Raw genomic sequence first — 13833 nt, 5'->3', positions numbered from 1 at the left:
TGGACTGCACAGTGTTTATTGTTGTTGTGTTTTCCTTCTGTTGCTCCGAGACCCTTAAAAAAGGAGATTTTGGCTACGTACCGGAAGCATCGTGCAGGATGTGAGGGAGAGAGAGAGAGTAGCAGAGAGCTGTTTAAGTAGTGGGGGCCGCGGCCATTGCTACTAGTGCAGAGGTGTCCAGCCCAGAGTGACAGTGTGATGGTGGGAGACTCAGCTTTTTTCCCCAGAAGCACCACTCCCCTGCGCTGTTAAGTGGCAAACCCCCCCTGCTCTTTCTCCCAGCTCAGTGCTGCTCCGTCCTTCTTCCTTGAGCGCTTAGGTCTGAATCGATTCGTAAAAAATAAATTGACAAACGGTAGTTTAATTTTCCTGAACGCAAGGGGTTGGAGTGAAGAGTCCCCTTTCGTGCAGTAATAGTTCTGCTGTGGTGCTCAGCGAATAGAGGGGACTACTGTGTCAGTGTGGCTGTTTTTTATTTTTTTATTTAGCAAGGCAGGCCCAGATGAAATTAGACTGCGGAGACTTTGAGAATCTGTAGACCTTCCTAGTGATATTTACTTCCTCACGGAGCAGAGAGAAAGGACTGCATGGAACTTCTTTCTTTCTCAGCTTGTATTTCTTTTTCTATGGTCTCATGTGCTCAAGGCATACTCACTCTGAGTCATTTCCAGAAATGTGCTGTATGGGGACGGAGTGGAAATTCTCACATTGGTGGGAAAGTGCCGTGAAGAGGGAGACCATATTTGTCCTCGCATGGTTTTTAAGACGTAAGGTCAATGCTGTGTGAATTGCAGAAACACCCCCTTTCCTTTTTTTTTTACAGAGCTGCAGTAGCTGCTTGTGGCGGACTGTATGAGATCTCTTTTTAAATTTGTTTTCTTGTGGTTTGTGGTGCTTTGTTTATAAAAATAAAAAAGAATTCTACGTCTATGAACAGGAACTGATGCTTTGACATGGCTCCTGTAATGAGAAAGTGAAACCAGAGTAAATGAGAGTTTACAAATGAGAGGAGGCCTTTCTGTCACCTAAATCATTTGGTTTATCGTAGCGCATCGATCTGACGATCTCGCCCAGCTGTTTCTTCAGTGTGAGGGTGTCCGCTTTGACAGCCTGGCTGGATAGTGTGTTTCAAATGCCTGCCACCCTTTGTCTAAACACGTGCCTCCTGTTGTCGGTTTTTAACGTAGTTCCCTGCAGCTTCCACTTTGTTTCACTGTTGACTTTGTGATCGTGTTTCACTATGGACTCTGTCAGAAGTCTGCTCTTTTTTTGAGACAGATTTGGGGGAGTGATAACATAACTCCTCCGTACCTCTTTTTAATAGGCCTTCTCCCGATCGAGCAAGTGACATTTAAAAAAAACCCTGCATATTTTTTTTTTTCCCCATGTGCAGGCTGCGTATTGGCACACAGCAAGAGAACAGGTTAAATAAGTCCATGTCTGTATTTGCCATGTGAATCATCGCTGTTAACCAGCTCAGCACTGACCTCTTGGTCTTGCCCCCAGAGGCTTGTTCAAACATGGCCAGGATAGGCCAGTAGGGGATATGCTGGGTGTGCAGAAAGCAGCCATCTTTGTCAGGCGCTTTCTGCAAAAGGCAGTGCTCTGAAACAGTCATCTTAAAATTTAGTGCAGGTACGTGTTTTTACATGATACAATTTTTTTTTCTTTTTTGGAAGAAGTATTGAAGTTTGTTCTTGGAAGGCAGTATTCGTTATCAGAAAGGGGAGAAACACTGGTATCATCGTAGCGTGTCAAAATAGTACTATATTTAGCATGCTGTCTTGAATCAGCTGTTGTTTTGTTATATTTTATTTACCTCCAGATTGTTAATTTGTCAGCTCAATTTCTGTTAATATGGTTCGGCCCAGAAACAATTAAAATCAATAGTTGTACAAAGCTACAGACGTCTTTGACTTGTAAGAAAATATTCAAAGGTTAGGTGACCTAGAAAGTTAGTTAGGTTACGTTTGCATTCTTCGAGGTGAGATTTACAAAAAGAAGATTGCCTTCTGCCTAATCTTGCGGTTGTGATCTCAAGTATCCCTTTTAAGAGCTCTTCCGCCTTTGAGAATTAACCTATTATTATAACGCCCAGTCGAGCAAAAGGCTTGTCAGCTTTTTTTTGTTCATTTCAGCAAACGCCAGAGAGCTTGCTTATGCCCTTACTGCTGTACGCTGCACCTTACAGTTTTGACTTCATGGCCCAGTGTCACCACTTATCTAGTGTTTTTCTTACTTCTACAGAAGTGCTGAAGTCCTCTTTTGCACTGTTGATTGGGGAACTGAAACGGGTTTTGTTAATCGTGTTCTTCCCCTTCTGTTACAGCTGCTCTTTCAGTGGAACTCAACATTAAAATGAGCTGTAGAGACTTTCTAATCTCTAGTGCTAAACTGGTTATACACCTTTGCCTACTAACAATACAGACTGCCCCTCCAGCGGCCATTTGTCATTTAGCAGACAGCTTGCAGTCTCTGTCAGTCTGTCAGTGACCTGAGTTTCAAATATCTTTCGAAGGCCAGAGCACGAAGCAGGGCAGTAAATTGATCAGGGTAACACGTGGCGGGACTGTGCAACGTTTATTCTCGAACCTGGAGCCTCCTGGCACCTAGCTCACCCGTTTCGTCCAAGGGTCTTCGTGTTGGATGAAGGCCACGGCACCATGGTACCAGTGAGGTTGCACAGCGCGCGTGCCGTGACGTGGGATTTCTGTTTTGGGTGAATACGGCGAACAGGCTTTCAACACCTGGGTTTAAAAGTCTGGCAGCTCCTCTAGTAACCCTCTGTCTGCAGGCAGAGCAGAGTGACATTTCCTCTTCGTTACTTGTCCGGCCGAAAAGGTCCCGTTGATGAGGCCGGCTGCCAAGGCCAGCAAGTGGGTCACCTGGGCTGCTGTAATCACCATTTTGGTCGCGGCGAGGAAAAGTGGCGGGCAGCAGTTTTTGCCAGGGCTGGCTTTGGCCGAGGGCGTAGCGCTTGCTCCTCGCGGCGGCGTGTTAGAATAATAAGCGCTAGTCAGGAAGTGCTGGTCAGTAGGGGATTTCACTCCGACTTAATTTACAGTGAGGCCAGAGCGGGGTGTCTCAGTCTCACTTCCTGCCCAGAGTCCAGCTGCCTCTTGATTGGCCTGGAGAGAGCGGTGGGTGGGGGTTGGGAGTGGGGGGGGGGCCTGACGTGTTTGTCTGAACGTTCTAGAATCATTAGACTTCTCCTTCTGTTAATCTTTAAACAGGAGGGCAAGTCAAACAGATCTGTATTTATAAATAGCCCGTTATCTGTGAGCACCATCTATATACAGCAGGGGAAGGCAAAACTCTGTACCTCTCAACCAAACTGCATGAGGGTTTTTCGGTACATAGCAACTGTGCGCTGTGCACACCTTCGTGACGGGGGGGAGATGCATTTTAATTTTCTCCCGTGGGAATTGAAATGCTTAATAGGATCTAAACCCTTATTATTTGCATTTCTGTAAGTCGTTTGCGGGCACAGTTGAAAGCTGCCATACGGTGCTTCATGTCCTGTGTCGGGATATGATTCATACCAGACAACATTTAGGATTCAGTGCATTCCTACATTTTTAATTATATGGTTGCGCTCAACCAAAAATATAACGTAAATTTTAGGAGAGATGATGGTTTTATTTTCCCTCCCTCCTTGAGCAGTTCCAGGTACGTTGATGGCAGGTTCAATCTGAGTCTTGTCTGGTCTCCCACTGGAAGGACCTGGGGCCGTCGGTATGTCTTTAAATCGTGAGTGGCCAGTGGCCTGGAAACTGTGGAGACTTTAGGCCGCTTAAGTGGACAGTTCGTCCAGTTAGGAAAATAAGGCCCCGGAGTGGACAGAGGGCCAGAGCTTGGTTACCCCTGCGGTATGATGCACTGCAGGGCGTCCCAGAGAGAAGTTTTCTTTGGTTAACCAAGATACACATTAACAGCTGCAAGGCCGTTTTGTAATCAAATTTATTGCTTAACAGAAGGAGGCCGGAGGTGTGTAATTCTATGGATAGACAGAAGGGGTGATAAGCTGACCTTGTGATTCTAAAAGAAAAGGGCGCCCTTAATATACACCGTAAATATGTATTTCTTTCTACCTTCTTATTGACTTGCCTGAATGTCGTGTGGGTTTCCTTGCAGATGCATGAAGGAGTATGTGTTCCATGCTCTGTTTTAAAGATGGCCACGTGGTGTTAACTTTCACTTTCTTGCCCGAAGGCCTTGATGTGTTCGTGTGGCGCGGCTCTTCCCTGGACTGGGGGACCAGTATTCCTCAGGCGCATGTGTGTGGTGTGTTGGTGACCACCCCCCCCCCCCCCCACAGGAAATCCACTGTCCTGGTGCTCATCCCGCGGTCCTGTCCGCCGGCTGATGCCGATGCTGCAGCCGCCAGCAGCTCCAGGCTGGCGTCCCGGAGCCAGGACCGGGGGGGTGTCTAGAGGCACGTCTCCACCTCTGCGTGCCCTTTGTTTGGGGCGAATGGGAGGGAGGGAGGGAGGGAGGGAGGGAGGGAGGGAGGGAGGGAGGGAGAGAGAGAGAGGAGAGAGAGAGAGAGAGAGAGAGAGAGCGAGCGAGCGAGCGCGAGGGCTGCAGAGGGCTGTCGGACGCCGCAGGTCTGGGTCGCTGCCGTAGCCCGGGGAGCCGAGCGACAGACCGCGCGCGGCGGCGGGCTTGACCCACTTCTCTCCTGCAGCAGTGCGCTGCCACTGCGGGCGCGGAGATGGCTGACAGGCCTTATTCCTCCTGACAGCTGGAAACGTGTGCCGCAAGGAGCCCGTTCTCCTGAGCGCACTCATGTCCGCGCCGCGCTCCGGCTGCCTCCGCGGCCACGTGCCTGGGTCTGCGTCGGGTCTGCCCCCCCGTCTGTCTGGGTCGTAGACTTTACAGCACTGTCGTTGATAGGTACTGCAGGAAACCAGTTGTTTCTTTTAACTGGTGGTATGCTGTATTGGGGTATTTTTTAAAAGTGGGACTCAAACTTTTTTGATCAGTTTTATACGCAGTTGCTGTTGTTATTGTTTTGTAAAAAAGGGGGCTGTTCACCTCTTTATGACAGGCGATGCATAAGTTCTTTTCCAGACCTTCATTACTTTATTAGTGCCCTATTGTTCTGCTTTGGCGCCAAGCGGGTTCCAGAGGGCTCAGTGCAGAAACGGACAGTGTTTCTATACCAGCGCAGGTGATTGAAACGCCTAGCTCTAAATATCATGCTGGGTAAAAAAAAAAACTCCACAGTCTGCCCCTTTCTCACATAGGAGTGATAGCGCCTACGTGCCAGCCTTGTGCTGAGCCAGGCTGGAAGCCGTAGGCATTTAGCCTCAGCTCACACCCTGCAATGGATCCTGGCCTGCCTGCCTTGACATTATTTACAAGGAACTTTTGACTCCTGGCGCTGGTAGGGGAGGGGGGAGGTGGGTGGGTGGCGGAGACTTTTGATTGCTGCTGATGCAGCTAAAGCCTGTTCTGGCTCTCTGTATTTTAGGGAGACTGGTGGTGGTGGTGGGGGGGGGGTTTATGAGGGGTTTTGTTTTTTGTCGGGTGGCTGGGGAGTGGGGGTGGTAGCGGCGATGCGTTGGCTCGCCCCTGTGCAGTGAGAGCGCTTTCTCCGAATTCTTTGCCCGAGATGCAGGAGTGGTTAACTCGGCTACAGAGCGTGTCATGTCTCCCGAATGCAGGGGGGGATTCTAATGCAAATCAATATGGAAATGCCGTGGAATCCTGTACCGCGCTCTCTCCAGGGTTCCAGGTATACATGGATCACAGCCCTCCTCCTGCTTGCTCTCGGCCAGGCGTGGATGCGCTGTAATGCTCGCGCGGGCTGACAAATGGCGAGGCGCTTTAAACCGGGGAGATTCATGTGTGGCGTTAATCGCCGGGATTGCAGCTGAGGAGGCAGTTTCGAAACCCGAAAAGTTCATGCGCGGGTGGAGATGGGAAGGCACAGGCTGATTTATTGAAGCGCTAGCGCCATTGCAAGTGAATTAAATGAGCTAATCCAGTGCCTTGTGTGGTGGTTAATGTTTATTAAACAGGGGCAGCTAAGTGTAAAATTTCTTATATATCTAACCACTTGGGTTCAGACAGAAGCCCACAGGAAAGCCTGGCTTTCACTTCCCCTGCAGACCCAGGTACTCGAGTTCAGGCTAGCAGTCACGGTTGCTGAATACTGTTTCTAGCCCATCCCCTGGAACTGAGTGCATGATTTGCAGGACTGTAATTATCCCCCCCCCCCCTCCCCCCTTTTTGAAGCGCTGTCCAGTTGCATAATCCCTAGGTTGGTACCACCTGAATCAAGAACTAGGAACAGAGGGGCCGACCACATCACAGCTCCTGCTCGTTGCTGTTGTGAATGAAGCAGGAGCTGGGCTGTGTTGAGAGCCGTAGAGACACTGTCAGCAGCACTGCGCCGCCTGCTTTGCCAAGGACTGCGTATCAGGAGTCCAAGATCGCATCCGGTGACCTTGCACAGCAGGCGTGCATTCTCTCAGGCTTATAATTTGAGGCTGCTCAATGGTATAGGAGTACTTCGCTTTGCACTGCAGTATTGTTCTAGAATACGTTTTGCTTTCTTTGGCACCAGCAGGTGGGATGGGTTTTGGTGTGCGGTTTTATGCCGGAGGTTCTCATCCCAGAGTGTCCCAGAATTGCCTTTCCTGTAGGAGACCCACTACACCCAGCGCAGAAGCATGGCCCCCATCTGGCAGGAATTGCACACCTGCAGCCCCATTGCACAGCAGATCAGGTGGAGAAGTGAGCAATTGCTTCATCAGCTGAATTAAGGGGGGACTTTAGGTCCTGTAGATCCAACTGTACAAGCCCAGAGTGGAATTTAGCCAGGACATCGGGGACAATGACCCTGCTGTTATGAAAGGTAACATGGGATCTCTAATAACCTGGTAGTCGGGACCTAAGTTGCCATACTGGGACGTTATTTTGGAAATTCTGTTTGAGGTTCATTTGTTCATGTTGTCAGATCGTACACTTCCTGCGATATGATATTCTCATGTATATTTTGTTTTGTTCCTGCGTATCCTTTCATTTTTGTTTATGATTAAAAGATTATGTATGATTATTATTTTCTTCAAGAGGGGGAGTGTTGAGGATAATTCTGTGTGTGTTCACTAGAACGTGTGTAATTTGTAAGTCATATCACTTTATGTAAATTAGCATTATGGACTGGCATGTGCGGGTGAGCGCCACTTTGTAGAAGAAATGTCCAATTCGGTTGACTTGCAGTAGTGTTGAGCCAAGCTACTTTCCCCGTCGCAGAACCAAATAAAAAATGTTACCCTGTCTTTAGGCTTCCTCATAGCAGGCAGTAGCTACTAGCCTACGCCGTCTGCTAGGGCAAATAAAACTGCTTCCTAAAGTGCTGTGTCACATTAGTTTGAAAACTGTTTGAGGGGCGAGAGCCTGCAACAGCAACAGTCTGCTTTTTCCTTTGAGGTCCCTCATCCCGGTACTGACCGGGTCCAGCCTTGCTTGCTTGACCTTCTGCTGAGGTTTAAGAGGGTGGTGACACTGATGATTATAAGTGGTGATGGACCAGCCATCAGCGGCAGCATTATGAGCCAGTGTTATCCAGGTTTTCTTTGAAGTCTCCATGGTACCCACTGCTTCTGTCCTCCCCAGTCCCAACCAATCAGTGGGCCTAGCAATAACTCTTGTCAGAAGCATTAATCTTACCTTGAGATTAAATAAGTAAAACTGCTTTTTTGGAAAGGCACATTCAGTAGTGCACAGAAGGAGTGTTGAATATTTCCAGCCTTCTCCTTAAATCTAAATAGACCTTAATTCTACGCCACTGGAGAGAAGGACTAAATTGCCTTCTGTATTATAGCATTAAATCATCCATGTGTGGTTATGGTTTGGGACCTGTGAAAGCAAATACAGTACAATTTTGCATAAATTATTTGGATTTAAAAATAAAAAGCCTTCAAAACATAGACAATTTGATTTAGTAACATTGCAACTAGTGCTGTTTGTAGAGGTTTTCAGCAGGAAATCACTCATTTTCTCTGCTGTTGAGTGCGCATCTTCAGACTTCAAATTCTGTAATTTGTAAAAAAAAACACATCTTTGTGTTTTTCTTTTCTTTTGTGTTTATTACCCCTCCCTTTTCTCTGCGCTTTGCATGATCCAGATTTTTGTAGCTGTTTACACAGGAACAGAAGCAAATGCACCTACACGCGCTCTGTCTCTCACAGACACGAACTCACACCCACACACACACATGCTCAGCCTTTCTCCCACACACAAAACACACACACACACTCTCTCTCTCCGAATCTCGAATCTCGCAGGGTCAGGCTGTAAAACCCATAGCTGTGATGAGATTGCAGATCATGGTTGTGCTCTGGTTTAGCAGAAGTGCTGACTTGGGGGAGGGGGGTGGTGATCAGACTGGTTGTGTCAGGATTATATGGAAGCTGCATGGAGGTCTTTTAGGCCCTTCTTGTTCATGCATATTGAAATGATTTATTATATTCCTATGTGTTTCAAATTCCAGTCTCTGGTCTGACGCGGTGGTGATGACACTGTGGCTCCCATGAGACGATCTCTATTGATCAGGAGGGCCATAAAAGCTGGTCGTTCTTGCTTCTCCTTTTTTTTTACTTCTCCCAGTGCATGCCTTTGTTTCAGTGTCTGAAAGTGGGCTGGGTATTTTATCTAATTCCACCCTCCCTTTACTGCAGTGCTACCTTGGGGCATCTAGTGCATCTCTCTGCTCCCTGCTCTGGGGGCAGATCTGTCTGGCTCAGATGCCACCTTCCTGCTCGGCTCTGCTTGTTGTGTGTCCTCTTTATACCCTTGGATTGTGCATTTTGCAGTGTTTTGCTTGTTTATCTTTTCCTTTCTTTCTCCCAACGTTTAAAAACAAATTGGTAGCTGTTGTTTCACAGGTGATAAATTTTGCCCTCTACTTTCCAGTAGCTCTCACCTGAGCTAACATCTCCACCCCAGCCCTCCCCCCCTCCTCGCCAGTGTCTCTGACAGCCTCTCTGTCTGCCTCTTCTGTCCTTTTCCCCACCCAGTCTCCCACTGTCTGGCTCCCTTAATCATTCCCTTCCTCTGTCACCCCCCTCCTCCCTTCTTCCCATATTACTTTGTTCTGAATCTCCTCTCCTCTCCACTGCTGTCTTACTCTCATTCAAGAGTTCTTCCAGGCACTGTCAGCTAAAGCAGCATTACAACTCGACCCATCCCTTCGCCTCCGTTTCAATGACACAGTGTCTGCAGTGAAGCCCCATTACAAGCTGAGTTGCATAGATATTTGTCTAATGCACCAGAGAGAGACAGAGAGAGAGAGAGAAGTCTGAAGCGTCAGGCGCATTTTTTTTTCGTGCAGCGGGCATAGCAATGAGAGTGTCTGCCAGAGGAAAAAAAAAAAGATCGATATGAGACGACCCCGTTGATTGGTCCCTCTGCCCAGACGCTCTCTGCAATGGAGCTTCTGATTGGCTGCAGACGCGTACCATGCGCAGCAGCAGCTGCATGTGGAGAAATGCCCTTTCTCTCTTTTTCTTCTTTCTCCCCCCCCCCCCCACCCCAAACCTCTACAATGGCTGCAGACTCCCGTGAGCCGCCAGCTCTGTACTGCCGCCTGGACCGGGGGCTTTCCTGCTTCTACTTTAGATAACAGGTCTACAGCGTAGTCTGCAGCACAGCCAGCCTCATCTGCTCCGAGGACGTGCTACAGGGAGGCTCAAACTGCCGAGAAGCCGACTTCCCTGCCTGCATGCCCGTCTGCTGCTGCTGCTCTCTCTCTCTTTCTCCTGCTTCACTTCATCTTTTTACTTCTCTTGCCTTTCTCTCTCTCTCTCTCGCTCTGTATCTGTAAAATGTTATCTTTCTTTGTGGACCTTTGCCGCCGATCCGTAGTTGCCTGAAACGACCCGACTGCTGCCAGGGCCTGTTTTGATTGATTTTTTTTTTTATTTCTTACACTCTTCGTTGTCTTTCCACAACAGATTGCTGACGGGAAAACAAAAAGGGAAAAATCGGAAGAGAGAAAGTCAGAAGAAAGAAAAAAAAAAAAGAAGTGCCTTCTCCAAAAACGGCAACAGTCACAACTGCCTGCGCCATACAGCTCTCCCGTCTCTCCTGGCCTCCCAATTTTTAGTACCTTTTTTTTCCCCCTCTGTGCGTGTGTTCAGTTGGAGAATTTGGCCTCGTTTTGCAACCATCTTCTCGGCCAGACAGAGAAGTCATCCCTTCTGCCTCTGGCTTCGTTTCTCCTCCTTCTGCTGAATCCAGAATCCAGCGTTAGAAGACTTTAAAAAAAAATCATTCTTACTGGACTGCCTCATCTCTTTTTTTTTGTTGTTGTTGTTGTTGTTGATCATTTTTAAAAATATAAATATATATTTTTTCCTCCCCGATTCTCCTACCGGGAAGGAGAACAAAGTTGTTTTTGGCTGTTATCGTAGCACTCCCTATTCCCAACCCTTAACCACTCCCGACAACCCCCCCTCCACCCCACTCCTCTCCAGCACGCCAGCCCTGCTTTTCTGGGATTTATTTTTGGTTTCGGTGTTTTTGGACCGCGATTCCGCTAAGGGAGTTTTTGTGGGTTAAAGAAAAACCAACTGGAAGACAGTAAAAAAAAAAGATCTAGAGGAGATTCGGAGAGACTCCTGGTCGTCCGGGCCCCAGACAGTCCTCCGGCCAGCCAGTCGGGCACACAGACACGAGGAGGAAGACCGCACTGCTGGGACAGGGAAGCCGGGGGTTTTATTAACCCTCCTTGTTCTTTCCCTCTCTGTCACCAAGGTTATCAAGGTGGGGAGGGGGGGGCCTCGATCCCGGAACCACCCCAGCTCCTCCACGGAGCATGTGGGAGTGACTCCACCGTAACTTTCCCCGGATGCACTTTTTCGAAAGAGCTGGGCTCTGCGTTTTAATCCTCTCGGGAGATTTTATCTGTGACCAGTAGAACTGGGATACAGCACGCATTTCAGAAGAGGAAAAATCTATATATTTTTTTAACCAAAGTGTGAAAATACAGGCAACAGGTCATTTCTTCTGAAAGACTTTGCTGTTTTTTTTTTAACCTGACAGTATTTTTGGCTTTCCTGGCTTGTCGAGAGGGGGGCTCATCGATTCGGTCCCCTCCCTGCTCTTGGGGCAGCGCTTGCCACTGCAGTCCCGTACTATGGCTGTGAATGTAGCCATGGGCCGTGACACAAAATGGCTGACGCTGGAAGTTTGCCGGGAATTTCAGAGGGGCACCTGCTCCCGCTCGGACGCCGAGTGCAAATTCGCCCACCCGTCGCGGAGCTGCCACGTGGAGAACGGGCGAGTCATCGCCTGCTTCGACTCGCTCAAGGTAAGAGGAGCCCGTCTCTGCCCCCCGCGCCTCTCGGTTCTGCAAACGCACGCACAGACGCGCGTGCACACACACACACACACACTCGCTCACGCACCCTGCCCTTCAGCCACATCCTTCTGGACGGCTGCGTCCCTCCCTGCGTCCGCCACGGTGACTCCTGACACGCCTGGGCAGCCAGGTGGGGGAGAGCAGCAGCACGGAGGCTCTGTCCTCCTTCGCCTCACGCGCTTCAGAATCATAAAGACAGTGTCCTTTAGAAAAATGTGAACCGCAGTCAGCATGTGTGTAAATGTATCGCAACAGTTCCATGTTGTCATTTTGTTTCTTGACCGTGCGCTCCTTCTTTTTTTTTATCTGTGTAGTGATCTGGCAGGGCAACTTGCCAGCTTTGGCCATTTCAGGCATTGAGCTTTTAAGACTTTGCACACGCAGGGAGGTTTGCCAAGGGGGCGCTTGTTGAGCCAGGTGAGGCAGGGCTGATGTGGGTCACAGGAAATCGGGGTCGGCCTCGGATCGCACCGGTTGAGAAGCCTCGTCCTGCAGTGCACGCAGGGGTGCCCTGTTGAAGCCCAGACCCCCTTTTTTTTTGTTGCACTTGACAGCGCCGCAGACTTAATTCAAGTCTTCGTGGACAGGCTGAAATACAAAGCCAGGCTGTTAGCTGTCCCACGAGGCCCGGGATTTGCAAACTGCTGAATCACATCGTGCCCAGTGATGTCAGTGATGACTCTGCATCTCGCAGTTTGCACTCTTCCCTATCCTCATCTTCTCCGGCGTCACCGTCTGAATGAATAATAGCCGTAACAGTAAAAGAAAAAAGCCCTTTATTGTCAAAACTAAACTGCTTGAGTTAATGTATTGGTCTAGCAGTTTTTTTCATTCTTAAATAATATTCTGGCAGGTACCACTGCTCTTAAGTTAAGGCCTCAATGTTTATTGCCAGTCGGGCTATATGATGTCTTTTTGCCTTTTCCCTTCTCCCGGTGAACATAGGCTTATATTCATGAGAAGATGGGCTGTTATGAATCTACGCATCTCCAAGGGGGAAGATTAAAAAAAAAAGGTCATGGTTCTTTAAGAGGTACTGGCGAAGGGACCACCTTGTTTTGGGTGGTGTACAGGCCTGGCTGCTGAAACCTGTGGCATGAACGGAAAAGGACATGAGTGGCCTTGGTGTACGTGGACTTCGTACGTGGAGCTCCAGCCCCCTTCTGTATTGCGAGATGAATGTTATTGTGAAACACTTGGCTTTAGCACCAGGCAGAACATGTGTCTGCTCGTCTCCAGAAAGAGACAAGGGATCTACTGTCTCTGCGAACCAGCTGTCACGTTGGTAATAAATGATTAGTTTTCTGGTGGTCTGTGTCTTTATGCCGTGTGCTCTCTCCGTGTTCATGCGTAGGTTTTTGCTGCATCCATAAAGTTTCGTCGGTCCATTCACTGTTCCGTGTGCCCTCTGCTTCCGGTGTAGGCTCCATCCTGTTACTGGCCTTCCCAGAGTGTGCGTCGTTCTGATAATGGATGGATGGCGTCTATTAAGAGCGACAGCAAGAGAGGGAATAGGTCAAGCTTTCGGCAATCGAAATAGAAATCTGACAAGCAACAAAAACCCTCCTATTTCATAGCTCATTAGTCCATTCCCACCTGGAATTATTAAACCTTTTCCTGATGGAAATGACGGTAAAAGCACCATTTCAAGATCCTGCACTTTGAAGTGACCGGCCTTCTAGCTTCATCCTGATTTTTTTTTTATTATTTTTTTAAAGCTGTGCTCGCATGCCTTTTGTGCTAAAAATGAAAATGCTCTCTAAAACTTTGTGATGGCTTTGTGTTCCCATGGTCGTGTACTGCATCACCTGCGCCTCGTGAATCCAAAGCTATAACCCTGATCAGCAAGACTGTGGCTACAAGGCTGCCTGTCTCAGGTGTAGTCTCAATTGGCGTAGGTTTACAGTTTTTGCGGTAATAACAGAACAGCTGTCCATTACGAATAATCCTCACTGCAGTGGTAGTCAGTCTGCATGGAAGTATTCATTTACTATTCTATATTGCCTTTAATTTATCTGGCAGTTTCTGTGAAACAACCAGATTCTACCGCTTCATCCTCTGGAGAGCAGTGACTTGAGTTGTTAATCGTCTGCAACAGCCAGTGGGTATTACTCGTCTGGCTGTGTATGTCTGTCAAGAGTAGCCAGTCTCTTTACAGCCCTTTTTGGGCAAATAATTAGTGTAGGAAAGAACAGCATGGAGACGACTGAGGAAAGAGCAATTCATGGTTTGACTTTTTTTGCTGATCTCAGCCAGTTGTGTAGCTGTGCTGTATTTCACGCAGGTGTTACTCTCTTGAGTTTGACACGGTGGTACAGGTCATCTCAAAATCGGAGAAATGGCAGCCTATTGTACATTATGTTTGTAGATGTTCCTTCTTTTCCTTTTGGCAGTGCTGTATTTGAATATGGGCTTATGGGGAGAGCAGAGCACTTTTTTTGTGGCGCTGCCGTAGGGCA

The 13833-nt window shown here is 48.3% G+C and overlaps 1 protein-coding gene across 11 annotated transcripts in view; it reads left to right on the top strand.

Moving 5' to 3' along the window:
- Positions 1-13833, top strand: part of mbnl3 (muscleblind-like splicing regulator 3) — a 46071-nt gene that overhangs the window by 8342 nt on the left and 23896 nt on the right. For 10 of the 11 annotated variants that reach the window (XR_011190277.1, XM_006632874.3, XM_015351635.2 and 7 more), the window contains exon 2: positions 9966-11323. Coding sequence is in view for 10 of the 11 variants with exons in the window: in XM_006632874.3 (XP_006632937.1) it covers positions 11150-11323 (174 nt within the window). In the remaining variant the exon portion in view is untranslated. Of the gene's footprint in view, positions 1-1611; positions 1636-9965; positions 11324-13833 lie in introns of those variants that run through there. The other variant, XM_069193678.1, reaches the window with a different exon arrangement.

The sequence above is a fragment of the Lepisosteus oculatus genome, chromosome 8 (genome assembly GCF_040954835.1).
Source record: "Lepisosteus oculatus isolate fLepOcu1 chromosome 8, fLepOcu1.hap2, whole genome shotgun sequence".
NCBI classification, from domain to species: domain Eukaryota; kingdom Metazoa; phylum Chordata; class Actinopteri; order Semionotiformes; family Lepisosteidae; genus Lepisosteus; species Lepisosteus oculatus.
This window is presented reverse-complemented; position numbering and strand designations above follow the sequence as displayed.